The 15,980-nt window shown below is 43.6% G+C and overlaps 1 protein-coding gene across 1 annotated transcript; it reads right to left on the reverse strand.

Moving 5' to 3' along the window:
• Positions 1-502: 502 nt before the first annotated feature.
• BCL9 (BCL9 transcription coactivator) lies at positions 503-15,955 on the reverse strand. Its single transcript, XM_061627986.1, has 7 exons — positions 15,797-15,955; positions 13,410-13,726; positions 10,496-10,685; positions 9,593-9,689; positions 7,144-9,379; positions 4,219-4,479; positions 503-2,638 (listed from the first exon to the last, which is right to left on the reverse strand). The coding sequence occupies exons 1-7, from the start codon at positions 15,847-15,849 to the stop codon at positions 1,536-1,538; spliced, it is 4,257 nt and encodes a 1,418-aa protein (XP_061483970.1). The 5' UTR covers positions 15,850-15,955; the 3' UTR covers positions 503-1,535.
• Between the last annotated feature and the right edge of the window lie 25 nt (positions 15,956-15,980).

Genomic DNA, 15,980 nt, shown 5'->3' on the forward strand with positions numbered 1-15,980 from the left:
TAGTTGAAGACAGATAAATAATGTTCACCATTAGAAATATTCCATAAGCATACAAAAGGCCTCTAACTCCATGAAACCCACTGCAGTGTTACTTGAGAGTTCCATTTAAGTGCCTCTGTTCATATAGGGCAATTACAGGTAGGGACAGGGATGTGCTGCTGGGCTTCCCTGATGTCTTGTGACCGGATTATGCCTGAGCAATTGCTTGCTAGTAATGGACTGTCAGATGCTCATCTGTGTTGAGGCTAGTCAGCCCCCATGAGGGAAATGGGGGCCAGCAGCACAGCCCCTGCTCCTTCTACACCAAGAAACCTGTGAAAAGGGCTTAAGTTGGGCCAAGCCTGAAGACGTATCTTACTTGGTATGCAACACAAAAACCTTCTACTCAAAAGGGTGCAATTTCAAATAGATTCACATACTTGAAGGCTATAAAACCAGGCATAACAAGCATGTTTAGAAATAAGCCAGTCTACAGGACTGGCAAAAGAGAAAAACCAATTCATTTTTGTAAGAAACAATATATTTTATTTTTCTGACACCACAGCCCTGGCAAGTGGTTTTGTACCAAATTTAATGGAGGTTACACAGAGAACGTTTTACGCTGGGGAACAAAAAAAAAGCCAGGATAACTTTTAGAGTCTGTTCCACTCCCACATTAATAAAATCACAGGGGGGGGGGATGTCTCAGAAAAGGAGAACAAACAGTAAGACTACTGTATAATGTAACAGTGTCCAAGTCCAGCCTCTTCCTGAAAGTGGCAACACTCCAAGAATGAGAAGGGGCTCTCCTAGATATACTCCCCCAAAATAATACAATGTATTGCAGCTGCCAGAGGAGGAGACAGTAAGGGGGAGCAAGATGCCTTTTTTTTTTTAGGAGTGGGAGGGAGAGACAAAGGTGCTCAACAGCACTCCATAATTTGAAAAATATGTCCTTAACTTATTTTTTTTAAGATTCCCCCTCACTGAACTTAAGTTCCTTTTGTGCTTTTCATTAATACTCTGCTCTGAGGTCGTAGTTTGGTTTTTCTATACATTGGAGTTGAAGGAAAATAGTCCAAAGTTCTGAAGATGGATTTTCCACCTAAAGTAAACAGCCTCTCACCCCAAAGACTAAAGTCTCTGCTAAAATCCCTTTTACAATATAGTACAGTACACAAAAATAACCCCCCAAAAATAACCGAGAGTCCTGGGAGAAGCCAGTCCAAAGGACGTAAACATACAGAGAGAATGGTGCAACTTGTGACAAATGGCAATTCTCAAAATACAGCTACAGATTCTCAAAGCAGGTGCCATCACAGGATATCCAAGTACACAAAAATAATTTTTAAAAAATAAATTTTAAAAAAACAACCTGTTAAAATGAATTCATTTGTTTTTAGGTAATTCCATACATTCGAGATTTCCCAAAGCATCCTCTGGTCTGTTTTTACCTATTGCATGGCCAAACTGTGCTCCTGGAGCTCTCAGGCAGCCCTCAGGACTTGGAATCTCATCTCAATGAGGATTGAACCATCCAGTCTTTATGTAGCAGCTTAAAACATCATGTTCCCTGGGTTGCCAGGGCCTTGGCTAAATCCTCCCATTCCTACATCAGCAGCCATACCCCGGGGTCTCATTTGTGGGGGGATCATGATGTTCTGTTGGGGTCCTATCATGCCCTGCATTGACATCATCATTCCAGGTGAACCCACAGGTCCTGGGTGGCTGTACAGGCCAGTAGGAGCACGGTCCTTGCCTGGAATCATGCCTACTGGATTGCTCATTAGAGTAGGCTGGCCAGACATGGCTGTTTGTGCTGGTGACATCATTCGATGGTGAGGTCCCATCATGCCTTGTTGCAGAAAAGCAGGTGGCCTCATTGGGTTATGGCCTGGCATGGATGATGCTGTTCCAAGAGGGATATCAGGTGTGCCCACTGGCCCTCCCATGCCAGCTAATGCCAGCCCCATTCTTGGATTCTGTTCTCCCATCATTCCCTGCATGTGAGAAAATCCAGGCCCAACACCCTGTGGCTGCTTGCGGCCGGGCACTTCCCCACGAGGGAAATACTGTAGTGTCTGGCTAGGCTTCTCTGATGGAATAATCCTGGACAGGTCAAATTCTGGTATTCCAGTGACTCCAGGGCGAATCACTTCCTGCAGCTCTGGATCAGTAAAAACTGAAGGCATGTTGTTTCCTAGGACAGTGAATGAATCTGGTCCCCCAGGACCTCCAGACTTGCAAAGTGCTGGATCCGTTGAACTTTGGGGCATGCTGGTGGGACGGCCCAGAGGTCCTTCACCATGGAAGCTCATTCCAGCTGGGAAGTTGCCTTGTCCTCCACTAGGTCCATTATGTGGAAACGGCACCTGCTGGGGAGGGGACTGTACTGGAGGAAACCCCTGTGGGAAGCCCAAGCGTCCTTGAGGTACCATTGGTGGATCTTGGGAACCATGGCCCATCATTGGATTGTGTGACATCAGGCCAGGTCCCACAGGGACCCCGTGGGGAGGTATACTGGGTCCCATAGCATTTGGAGAGGGCATCTGGTTACTGTGAGTTAGAGGCTGAGTCATTCCCATTGGGCTAAGAGTTGGCATCGGGCCCAACTGGTTGGGACCTGAAACGCGAGGATTCTGAGGATTAATGACCATTCCTAGAGAGAAAAGGGGGAAAAATTTAAGATTAGATCAAGTAGGGGAAAATACAAAAAGCTTTCAGGAATAGTAGGTATTATATGCAGGACTTCTAATGCGTTGAGAAATCTATGGATAGCTAGATTTCTCAATACTACACTGTAAGTCCTTCATATAGTAAGTACCATGTCAAAACACTCCCAACATGCATTGTTCCAAATGCTCACATCTTACATTTTCTACCGGAGACTATATTTAGAGATTCTATTCACTACTAAAACAAATACCAAAGGAGAAGTTCCATGCTGAAGGTACCACAACAACTGCTCAAATGAAGGAATCTTTTCAACTGTTGACTTCTCTGCCAAGACAACCCTGCTACCCTGTAAAGGATTCTAAGACATAGTCTAGAGTTTACACAGGGCAAGCCTCTTGTAACAAATATGACTTAGAAAATATCCACCATTTTCACCAAAGTAAATAAGAAGTAGTGCTCAGGCTTAAAAAGACTGAGGAAAACAGTCTGGCATTGCTATTTTTTTCTTGAGGAATCCCCCAGGTTTACAATCCTACTCTAGAAGGCAAAGAACACAGTTTATTTTTGATGCTTTTGCAAGAAGCCGCAAAAGGAGAACGCAGTTGTAGGAAAAATCTCCAGGAATAACTTTGCATCCAAGAGTAGGGAGTCCAGAAGTAGAGCCTGTCATTCTGGTTGGCAAACTGAGCTCAATGTCTGCCACAACAGTCTCACTACATTTTATGGCTGCAGGATTCTATTCACTTGAACTTGTTTCTCCTCACCATTTCCACCTGGTTGGCTAAAAGAGCAAAGGGGAACATGTGCACTTTCAAGCTAAGCTCCAGCACCTTACTGTGAAAAAGAAAAGCTGTCACCCTAAGTCAGCTTGACAAAACTCAATAGCTTTTAAAATTTATCTTAATCCAGCCAGAGCCAAATAAAATCTGATATAATTTCTAACTTCTCTGTAGAGCTTGTTTCTGAGTTCTAAGAGAGCATCAGCATTACTAATCCCGACTGAAACAGAACCAAGCTAGTCATATAATACACTGCATCAATAGCCTTGGACTGGGAACTAGTTCTCATGTAAGCTGTGATAAAACATCTCCGATGAAACATGATCACTTGAGACACACACAAGGAGACATCACCTCTAGTCTTTCTTCACTCTTTACACTAGGCATAATAGTTTGGTGACTTCCAAGTGTAGAGTGTTCTCCACGTGTAAGGGAAATACTGTTGAAAAGGCATGACTGTGGGAGAAAGACATGCTACTCTCTGTAACTGCCTACAAGAACAGTCTCCTGCCAAACACTGGTTAAGTTACTCCATATGCTTTTTGCTACTCCCACCATAAACTCAAGACAGGTCTATCTGAGGTGTGTAACTCCTGACAACTCAATTTCAATAGGGCTATTTCAGTGAGGCAAAGTTCGCATGTTCTCAGAACCATTTTGCCACATATAAGTTGCAATTTCCTCAGCTTCTTTCTCCCTAGGATATTCTCCTGTCCAAACTCAGGACAGGCAGCAGAACCACATTCTAACAGGCACACAACACCCACAGCATTTGTTTCCTTACCTGAAAGATTGTTCATAGGTGGCAAGTTTGGGGAACGTGCTGGAGGAGAGTCATCATCTGAGGAAGCTACAGTCTTTATAGCATCATGGTAGAGTGGCGTAGAACTGGGCATTGCAAACTTGGACATCCGGGACATCATGATGGAGAGAGGATTTTGAGATAGAGTAGGTTCTGGGGGCATTGTGTATGGACTGCTAGAAGGAAGATTTCCAGGAAGAGTCACAGGAGCAGCCTGGCTAACCGTTGAAGGGGGTGCACCACCTAAATAAATACATACATACAAGTTATACTTGTTGTCAAAGCCTCTCTTACACAGAATGCTTTGGGAGTTTCACCCACAGCTGGGTTAGATGGCACTTTGCCTACATGAACCTGCTTTACATCAAGTCATGTCATTGGTTCATCTGGCCCTGTATTATTGCAGCAGATCTTCTCAGGCAGAGAGAGGTTTTTCTTGGCACTTCTACTTATACTATTTTAAGCAGAGATGTGAGGGACCGAACCTGGGATCTGAGCCCCTCCACCCGCAACACCATCTTGTGTCAATAAATTGTGAGGCAACTGATCCATAATCAGGTTGTCTCCAAATGATTTAGTAGCACATTCTCTGTAAACACACACACTACACTACAGACTATAGGAGAAGGATAACTCTGCAGCAGACCACACAGCCAAGCTATCTGAGGTCAGCCAAGGCTTTCCAGGTGATGTGGCATTTTTGTATTGGAAGAAGATAACTTCACCCCATTTATTTTATACACATGTCTGAGCCAATAGCCAGCCATGACAATAACTATACAGCCCTGTCAGTCAATGGTCTGGCAACAAACATGAGCTGAAACCTGAGTGTGTGTCTTTTAGAAACTAGATCTGCTTCTCCTTACAATACTGGTACCATAAGTATGACACTACTTCATAAAGCTACACATGAAATAGACATGGTATTACCATAAACTGAATTTCAGATCATGTTCCCAAACAGATAGGGTGTGAATCAAGAGTATTCAGATGAATCAACTAAGAGATACAACTAGAAAAATAACTGCAGGACAGGGATGGGGAAAGAGTTAGTTCTTACTGGGCCCTTCCAGTAGGGAAGCCAGATAGCAGATTCCAACAAAATGCTATTTTTCCTGGTAAATCCCAGTTTCTTCATAAACCAGAGGTGATTATAACTGCTGGAAAAACTATTTTACCTCTACCAAATTCAACTGGCTTTTCTCTGCAGAAGGGGGCTGTGATAGAATAACAGACACCTAGCAGACAGTGCCCCATGACATCACTGCCTGAAACCAAGATGGGAAGCAGTTTGCAGAGAGAGCAGGTGCCTTAAAAAAGGCTCAGTTTCATACATTTCACAAGCTTGCCTGTGCGGAAGAAAAATTTAGAACGTACTACATTCAGCTACCTAACTAGCTGGAATCCCAACGGACAGACAGAACAGATATCCTTCAGTGCACATGGGAAGCAAAGCTTGGGAGAGTTCAAAAGATGAAAAGCTATCACTAAATGTGTTGGTTTATATGAGCGCTAACCATTCGACAATACACCATGAGCTATTATTAGAGATGTTTACAGGTTAGACGAGGTCTACATTTTCCACTTTCAGCTCAAGTCTTGCAATTAAGATTTCATTAAAATTTTGATGGAATGAAATGAGAACTGTCTGAATTAATGGCAGACAGGAGAAATGAAACAGACCACGTGTTAGTTGCAAATTCAACTGCCATCAGCCAGAACATCAAAATGAACAATGGAAAGGGAGGGGGAGAGAATCCTATTCCAAATCCAGTGGTTTTCTATGCTGTTCCTTATTTTCAGAAGATATTTCTAACTCATATCCAGAGTTTTATCAAAACGTAACTCTGAGAATGCACAATATTTATCCATAGTAAAGTGTACATGTGTCTTGATAAACCTTAAGATGTTTTATCACAGTAAAGCATGAAAATCCACAGGATAGCCTGTCTCACAGCTATAGCACTCAATTTAAAAAAGCAAGCATGCAATTGCAGTGATTACTCTGAAACAGTAGAGGGCACTATAGTCAAACAGTTGACTTGGTTGCCTTCCTAATTCCTGGAATAATGAGATTTCACAGACTGAAGCTCCCAAGGCTGGCTCCATCAAACAACTGCATGCAAACACTGTACACTGGGGACTTGCTTTATTAGAACCTTGCAGGATGAGAGCAGCCTGTTGCTTTTAAGCTATAAATCTGGAAGATTAAATGGGAGTTGCAATTCTGCAGGGCAAACAAGACCATGGTTCTATTTTGTGGAATGACAACACCTGAACAGAATTCAACTGGTGTCTACCTAAATATTCACAATAGATCAAAATCTCTGATCCACTATTAAACTAACTTCCTCTCGGGCATCTGTGAAGCCAAGCAAGGCACAAAAGTTTACCAAATACTGTTTACCATTTGAACATTCCTTCACAAATTTTCTTATTTCAATAAGTTATTTATACAGCAAACACAAAAACATTGCAGGAATCAGGTTGTGCTATACAAGAAAACCGGTTCTAAGTTTCCACATGAAGAATTCTCAAACATGCAATAAAGTTGCTTCGGAATTAGGCTAAGTACTCTTGCCCCTTTACACATCTGCCCCATTTTGACATACAAGGTTGGATCCAGACATGTCCTTCTGAGAACAGAACACAGTGGAGGCTCCTGCTGGAGCAAAGGAGGGCAATTTTTGCCTGTGCCTTCCACAGGAGCCTGACACACAGAAGTTTAAGAACTGACAGTTTTTCTATCACTTCTCATTCCAACAGGAACAAGCTGCCCTGCTACATTTTGTGCATCAGGCTGCTGTTTAAACAGGCTCTGCTCTGGTGATGTTAAGGAAAGATAGCAACTATACTAACCAGAATGATAGGGGAAACGGGATGAGGGAGAGGAAGAGAGAAACTGACCTGATTCAACATTTCCCATCATAGCTGGCGAAGACATGGCAAGAGAAGCTTTGTGGTTGGGGGGGATTCCAGGACTCTGCAATGGGGGCTTTGGAGATGAAGTCCATCCAGGAGAAGGTGCAGGGAGGGAAGGAGACTTGAGATGGACAGGAGAAGCGGCAGCAGAACCCATAACAGGAGGAGACTTGATTGAAGCAGCTGCTGCTGCTGCAGTCGGACCTGCAAGTATTCCCGCCAGCTGGGATGGAGTCTGGGGAGACTTGAGGTTCCCAGAGGGCGAACCTAGCATGGGAGATTGGACCTGGCGCATTGTGGGGGACTTCAGTGGATTTATGCCTGGAGAATGAACCTGGCTGGCACCAACGGAAACATCCAAGGGTTTGCGCCCAAGGTTGCGCTGAACTGAAGGAGCTGTGTTGAGGCTGTTTGGGTTACTGGAGGGGTTCAGAGGTAGCGGTGGCATGTGGCTAAGCCGGTTATTAGTCCTTTGGTCAGGCCCCGTTTGTTCTCTGTGATTCCGGAGACCAACACCTGGGCCCTGAGACATAGGATGAAAAGGTCTTGGGCCCACTCCATAGTCCTGCTGGGGATGCTCACCAAATGGCAAGGACACCATTTTCTGCTGTGAGGGGAGCATTTCTGAGACACCTGGGCGCATTTTCATCATTTCCTCTGGGCCCACTCCAGCTTCCCTCATTTTTTGAGGTATCATTGGTGGATTAGAACTCATGTTAACATTCAGATTCACATCCCCCTTCATGCTACCAGGGCCCATCCCAAATTCCAAGTCCCTGCCAGCTGCCATCTGAGGTGGCATTCCTTTGGGGAAATCTCCCCTGGAGGGGCTCATGGACCCTTCAACTGGCATACGTGGAAAGATAGGGTTATTGCCAGGCTCCATGTGTCTTTGAGAGGGAATCATCCGGTTCATCTCCATGCCAGGCCTGATGCTTTCTATGCTCATGCCAGGGGGAAGTCCTAGCTGTTTTTCTGCCAACTGCTGTTGAAACATATCCTCAGGCAAGCTCTGAGGATTTGGAAACCTTTCTCCTCGTCCAGGGCCACTGAACACACCCTGCCCAGGAGGGAAGTTTCGGCCATCTGGCATTTTTGGCACATCTTCTGGCCAAGGGACACCTGAAAGCCCAGGTCTAGAAGTGGTGTTTGGGGCACTGGGACCCTCTATGTCCGCGTTTATCATTCCAGCAAATCCAGGCAGCCGCATCTGACCGCCAGGCACATTGGGATGGGGGGCCATGCCCCTTGGGGGCAGTGAATGGGGCATAGTCATACTTTCAGGAAAGGGTTCTGGACCCCCAGGCCCCCAGCCCTCCCCTGGGGTCATCTGGTATGGTGGTGGAGGGCCTCTGACCAGTCCTCGAGGCCCATGCTGGTGAACCATCATGTCTTGTAAAGAACACTGCTGGACAACCTGTTCTTGCTTTCTCCTCTTTTCCTCATAGAACTCCTGTTGCAATTTCAGCCAGGCCACCTGTTCAGGGGTCATGTGATCCAGGTGGTCTGGTCCTATAGGACCAGACTGAGAGTTTATGGATGGTGGCCCAACTTCATCTGGTGAGAATGGCATGTCTCTGTGTCCTTGGGGGCCAAAGGGAGCCCCTCCTTCTGTCCGGGGTCCTGGCCCTTTACCTAAACTTTGGGATTGAGCCATCAAGGCCTGTATTGGCCCTTCAGATTTCTTTTGGGGACCATCCAACACTCCAGAATTTGGCTGAGGCCCTCCAGTTTGGCCTCCAGTGAACTCTTTCTCATCTGGGAAAAGCATACGCTGAATATCTCGTAGAGTCTGTAGTGAACGTTCCCTATGCTCCAGTTGTTCTTGGGACAGTCCATCTGGATTTTCACCCATATTTGGTGGGTCCCCTCCAGATACCTGCTGGTTGGGACCTTTAGAGTCTGAAGTGGAACTATTACTTCCTTGGGAAACTGGACTAACTACTCTATTATTGGGGGTTGAGGTTTGCCCAAATCCTTCAGTTTGCAGTGCGGTGGAGTTTGCAGGACTTCCTGCAGACATCACTTTACTTTCTAATCCAGGATTGTCCTGGTCAATAGGACAAGGAGGGCCAGAAGATTTGGGTGCTGGTGCCGGCACTGGAATGGGTGGAGTCTGCTGCATTTTGGCATTTTGGGGAGGAGTCTGCTCTTGGGAAGCAGGCAGCTGTGATGGAGCTTGGGGCTTTGTATCATTTCGGAGTGGTGGGATCTGAGTGTTCTGAAGAAAAGAAAAGACAAATATTTTCATATGGCTCTAGGTTTAGAACTAGTCTAGGGTAGTAAGGGAGTCAAAGCTTGGAGGCCGCCTTTGCCCAATCATGTTTAACCTCTGAAGTTGGAGCATGCATTTCAGGGTGACAGCTTTCTCAACCTTGCCACTAGCAGCCTCCCCCCTACCCCCATTGTCTTCTTCATCTGTGAAGTCACTTACCAAAGGTACAGTGTTTCGTTCCACCTTGTTAGAGATGTTCTGAATGTGAAAAGAAACAATGGTTTCCACTTGTCCCTTCAGCACAGCTTCTGCAGCCCTGAAGACAAACACAAGCTGCTGAAACATCACAGCACATGGCAGTCTCAGCCACAGAAAGTCTGCATCCCTTTTTGGAATTGAGACCATGGTATCTCAGTATTTCTGAATTGCTCTTCATCAAAAAATTCCAGGATAGTGTACAAAACTGGGTAATTTAACACAACATAAGCAGAAACATACAAGATACAAGACAACAGAAAAACCTGAAAAATTAAAATCAGGATAGAACACAATTCCAAAAATCTAAAATACCTTAGCAAATAGGAAGCTTAGCCTACAAGCTTATTGGCACCAGGTATGCCTCCTTAGGGAGGACTTTGCAAAGTCAGAGTGCCACCACTGAAAACGTCCTGTTTCTGGAAGCATAATATACCTCTGCTAAAGAGAGTATTTGGAACAGGGTCTCTATAGAAAATTTTACTTTATTATTTAATTGGCTTCTATACCATTCTCCATCTGAAGATTTCAGGATGCTTTAGAAACACACAATTAAGGACTGAGTTGACTACAAGGCAAAACAGCTTTTTTCCATTTTCCTACAAGAATCCTATTTCAGTGTAGAACACACACACATCAGGTTTGCCCTGCCTCATGTGATGTGATAGAGATACAGTTATTTCAGCAGGTGTATTTGCAAACCATGACTGGATGGAATTTCTCATCTTTTTTAAATTTAACAAAATGTATATATAGCTTGACTGTGACAAACCTCACGCAGTTTACAAAACCATGTATAAGTAACACAACAGAACTAAACCTGAGGTTGCGGCTACTATACTCAATGGAAACTCATGAGTGACTTACTTATTAGCCATCTCTGTTGAAAAGACGTAGACCACTTTGGATGGGGTCTTCTGCATACTACCTGGCTCTGAAGTGGCTGCCTGACCATGGGACGGTGTGGAAGATCGTGGGGCTGAGGAATTTGAAGGAGCCATGGAGTGTGCAGTATGCTGGGAATCTTGCGATTTTGCATGATCAGCAGAACCAAGATCTGAAAGGGAAGAAGTCTCAGTCTGAAGATGTCAAAACTCCATTCCCATTTTTCAATAGCTCACTTAGCAGCACATTCATTTTAGATGCAATAAACCTACCTCAAGAGGCATTGGCTTTGTCATTTATACAAAACAATTATTTCTTATGAATGCCCAATTTCATATTGGTAGCTGGCATTTACTACATCAGACTATTTCTCCCCCAATTTGTACCATGAGTTCTGTTACTGCACTTTACAAGCTCTAACAACAGGTCATCCATTATATATGCTTGTAATTTGGTCAATCCTCACACATTCCACAAGGAAAATTCTTAAGAGCATTCATCTTTGGTCAACCAACTCTCATATGCACATGTGCACTCATACACATGACATAGTTCCCCCCTCCTCAATGCAGATTGCCACTTCTCTACTCTAGTGATTGATCAAATAACCAAGGAAGGGGCGATTGGCACCTCATTGGGGTACTGAGCTCCATGCACCCAAAGACTGTGCCTATGCCAAAAATATTGGTGGGATCTGAGGGGCAGAAACATTTGGTTGGGGGTCAGACCCTCAAACTGAAGGTTAGCCATTCCTGTTGCAGACAAATATGACTGTTTCCAAGTGAGAGAGTAAACTGAATCCTCCGTTGGCAAAGCTACTGAACCTTTAGCATGATTTAGCTAGATAAATACTTTGCCACAGTTTACCTTGACTGTGTCCATAGTAATTTATATATATTAAGTTGAAGACACACTACACAAATTCAACCAAGGTGAGGCTAATCCAGGACAACTGCTACCACCCGGCCACACCACGATTGATAATAGCACACAGGACATTGTACTTAATAGGTTTATGCCACTTCCTTACCTCCCTTCCCCCCAAGAAATACACTAGAGTCAAATCCTAGGGTTCAATCCAAAGGCAATACAAAAAACTTACTTTAAGCAACATATGCATATTCTAGAACATTTTGGTTGTATGGATTTTCTCACCATTTCTAGTATAACATTTGCATGTTTAAATAGCTGTTACCTACCCACTTGAGAGATGGGGGTTGGTTCAGAGGCTAAGTAAGATTCAGGTAATTTATGAAGCCTTAAGAGAGAAGAGCCATACCACATAGTAAGACAGCATCTAGTCTGAGATGAGAAACATGTTTCCTGACCTCAGCAGTAATTCAAGTGTCAGTCACCAGGCCCAACTTTTTTTTAAAAAAAAATATCTGAGTATGGAAGAGGTTCCTGGCTTCTCCCAAAATTGAGCTTGAGCACAGATACTAAAGTCAGGTGTCAAAAAGGTGCTGATGGGATAAAAAGTGTCCTAAGCTATTAACCCATAATGATGAAAGGACCCAAACTGCAAGGTGCTGCATAAAAATTAAATACACAAGATAACACTGCCTGAAGGCTTACAATCTAATGATAAAGTGAAAGAAAAGAAGTAAAGTTAAAGGGAAGGAGGGTCAATTGGGAAAAGCCAGGATAGCCAGATATAATTTTATACTTTAGTTTGGTTGAGTTCAGCTTGTGGCCCCTATGAGTGTCCTGAGCAGACACAGGGCCAGCAGGCTCAAGGATGAGTAGCACTCAAGCAGAGGTTGACATATTTGTGTTACTGTGGAGACTACAAGTGTGAAGAATGCTGGCCACCACCACACAAATCATGCAAGCTACTTAAGGCAGCTCCTGGACAGAGGCACACAGGATTTATACAAACAACATTTCCATAAGTCCAACAGCAGTGGTATATAAACTGTGTTAAACAACAAATAATAATTCCTCTCTAGAGTGGGCAAAGCTCCTCTTACTACTCCCATCATGTCTTAAACTGGGCAAGGACACATGAAACACAAACTATACATCTCTCCCACCCACCCCCAGTGTGTTGTCAGGACTGGAATAAGAGGCCCAAAGACCCTTAGTTTCAAAAGCTTTTTCCTTTCTTATCACACTTCTCCCAAGAGACTCACATTCCTTCGCTGTGATTTTTCACCCACTCCATCCCAAGGGTTTACCGTGGATTAACATATCCATAAAATTAAAATATCAACCAAGTGAAAAAAACAAAAATATCCACTGAAAGTTACTGTACACAAACAGACTGTGCCATCTTTGAGAAGCAGTTTCTTTTAACACTTGCAGAAATACAGGTTGAGACGTTGATGGCTGCTTCTAATGAGACATTTTGTAATTCATTAGAGATACTCAAGCAAAAATACACGCATAGCATGTTAATTATGAATGGCCCTCAGGTGATTTTAAATGTGGTTTTGCCTTTAAAACCTATGGAAGCAGCAGCTTGTTCCTCTCTCACATTCTGAGAGAATTAGCCCGCGGTCTCCAGTGGAAGAGAGGGCCATTGCTAGGTAGCCATCAAAAGTGACCATAGTATGCTGTTGGATAATTGGACCTGCTTCCTGATGAAGCATATCAAACAAACCACTTGCAAAGACAGATTTAAACTTGCTATACTTGAGGAACTTTGACTTAAGAGATGCTCATTGTGACAAGTTTTAGAACATGTGTTTTTGCAGGGAGCTATTTTTACCAAGTCTTCCAATCCAATTCTCTTGTCACACTCTTCCTTCATACAAATATAGAGACTGTAGCCTCTTCTACTTTTAGGGTTCAGAGCAAGCTAACATATTACAGCCAAGAAGACGGCTCTGTTACAGAAGCCCTCAGTAAAAACTTACACCCACTCACATTTCTGCCCCTTCACATGTAAACATACCTTTGATTTCAGATTCATCATTGGGAGTTCCAGCATCTCTCTGTTCAAATGAGTCCGCTGAAATGCTCCTCTCTCTCTTTCCTTTCCCTTTTGAACCATTACCAGCCCCATTCTTCAATCCCATGCTTCCTCCTTGTCCTGGCAGCACTTTTGGTGTGTGGCCCCCACTCTTGGGGTCACAGGGAGAGGGCTGGGATTGGCCAGTTGAACCTCCCTGTTTACCCTGGTTAGAGAATTTAGAGTCCAGCTGGGGGTTGCCAGATGGGGACATCACTGTAGGGGGACGGACCATCACCTCCTGCTTTGATATGGGACTACTGGAAAGGAAAGGTGGGGAAAAAAGTAATTTGTAATAAAGATATAAGAATGCCAATTACACAACAGTTGCCACCAACTTTATTGTGTGTGGCAGGCACCGATAATAAATTCATACATATGCTTATCATCCAACTGCTATTTCAAAAAATGCCTTGAAAGAGTTACTATCCATTTTTTGATTAAAAAAAAAGCAAGGGAACAGCCACCCAGACCCTAGGAACCAGTCCATCACATGGGGATGTACCTTTGTCACTTCTGTCAATAAAGACAATGGTTTCTATGTACAAAGACATGCCTCACACTAAGACCAGTACAAAGTAAATAAGCAGGGCACCATAAAGTTCACAATGCTACCCATCTGGATTCAAACAACGCAGTTCAACTGTCAGACAAAAAATGCTATTCCAAGACAGATCAGCCTACCCCAGAAGATCACAACTGAATTTACATATAACTTTGAATTTCTATTCTTCTTACCCACCAGCAGAATATAAGTTTTAAAAATGAACGTTCCAATTATCTTTGAATTGATGTTAGATGCAAAAATAATCTCTTTGAAAATAAATGAAAAAGGAAATTGTCAGATAGCACTGAATGAAATTTCCTCAGCATTGTAGAGGTGGGATGGGGGGAGGGAATATTGAACAAAAAGAGCTGAATCACAGAACTGATTCATAATTACATTCGATAGCCACAACATATATTTAGCAACTTGTATGAAGAATTCCTGTGACACACCGGATCATGGATAGACCTCCCTGATAATGAAAGTAGACCTGTGATATCATGCAAGTTCTCTGAGAGTCTTACATTGCTTGTGCAAATAGCTCACTTGAAAGAACTTTAAAATACACATCAATGACTAAACATATGAATCTGCTCTCAGATATGATGTAATTAAAACCAGCAGTAAAGCTAAGACACTCCCTCCCCTCCAAAAAATCATATAATATGCACTGGATACCACTTTGCTTCTGGGCACAATTCAAAGTGTTGGTGATTACCTTTGAAGCCCTGAATGGATTAGGGCCAGAATACATTAGGGATTCCCTCCACCTATATCATCCTGCACAGATGCCCAAGATCACAGGGAAAGGCCATCTCTGTGCCCCATCTAAAGTGGAAGCACAGTCGGGTGGGTTAAGAGAGAGGGCCTTCTCAGTGGCTGCGAACAGCTTCCTGAACACATTTCTCCCATGAAGTGTGGCTGGCCCCATTCCCCACTGTTTTTTGCTGGTTATTGAAGGAACGTTTAGTCCAGAAGGGTTTTACATTATGAGGCAGATGTTTTATTATTTTTAATTGCTAACTTTGTCTCTTGCAATTGTTTTGATGTTTTCATGACGGTATTTTTTATGTCAAGTCATCCTAAATGTATATTTTCACTAGATGGTTGGGATGTAAATGCTCTAACAATTTTTTTTTAAGAAATCTGGTTACCCAAGGCAAAATAGCTACAAGTTTCAATCAGTTTTTGTGTGTTCCAAGGATGTTTTTCTTGTATTAGTTTTTTTTTTAAAAAAAGGGGGGGGGTTGGACAATCAGATATTCCATCTGATATGAGGAACTAGTTTCCCCCTGAACACCAAGTCAGACAACTGACACAAGAACACTTCCTCTGCATGCCAATATTTAATTTCCCCATAAAATGCAAGTCAAAGCATGGTGTGCTGTCAAGCAGACTGGTCAAATTTGTCACGCCTCTCAAAGGCTGTTTGGTCAAATCAGAAGATTGTCCCAGAGATGCTCAGATTCCCAACGAGGGGAAAAAAACACTGATTATAAAATAGAAACAGAGAGAGAACCAACACATTAAGAGAGTTCTCCATGACACAAAGCTGAATAAAATTTAAGAGTACTCAGCAGATGAAACTGGCATAACAGGGGTTTCCAATTAAAGTACAAACGCAAATGCCCATTTGTAATGTAATGCCACCAGAGGGAGAGGGAGAGGGAGAGGGAGAGGGAGAGGGAGAGGGAGAGGGAGAGGGAGAGGGAGAGGGAGAGGGAGAGGGAGAGGGAGAGGGAGAGGGAGAGGGAGAGGGAGAGGGAGAATGCATTTTCCTTACCTCTGGGCATTTCCTGATGGGGAATTTCTCACTTTGGGGTTACTGGAATGCATTGACAGAAATCCTAAGCACACAGCCACACACACTAGCAGGCTCTTGTCAAGTTCCTCTGTTGCTGCTGGCAGTTCTGAAGCACTTTCTGTCCCGCGCTTTCCTCAGTGCTGTCGGTCTACTTGTCTTTTTC

This window comes from Rhineura floridana, chromosome 5 (assembly GCF_030035675.1).
Source record: "Rhineura floridana isolate rRhiFlo1 chromosome 5, rRhiFlo1.hap2, whole genome shotgun sequence".
NCBI classification, from domain to species: Eukaryota; Metazoa; Chordata; class Lepidosauria; order Squamata; family Rhineuridae; genus Rhineura; species Rhineura floridana.

Excerpts from the sequence above, each read along its gene's own strand:
- BCL9 (XM_061627986.1), bottom strand. The coding sequence starts at position 15,849 with ATGCATTCCAGTAACCCCAAAGTGAGAAATTCCCCATCAGGAAATGCC. Across the intron at positions 10,686-13,409 it reads TGATGAATCTGAAATCAAAG|ATCTTGGTTCTGCTGATCAT; the intron begins GTATGTTTACAT and ends CTTCCCTTTCAG. Across the intron at positions 4,480-7,143 it reads GATGGGAAATGTTGAATCAG|GTGGTGCACCCCCTTCAACG; the intron begins GTCAGTTTCTCT and ends GTATTTATTTAG.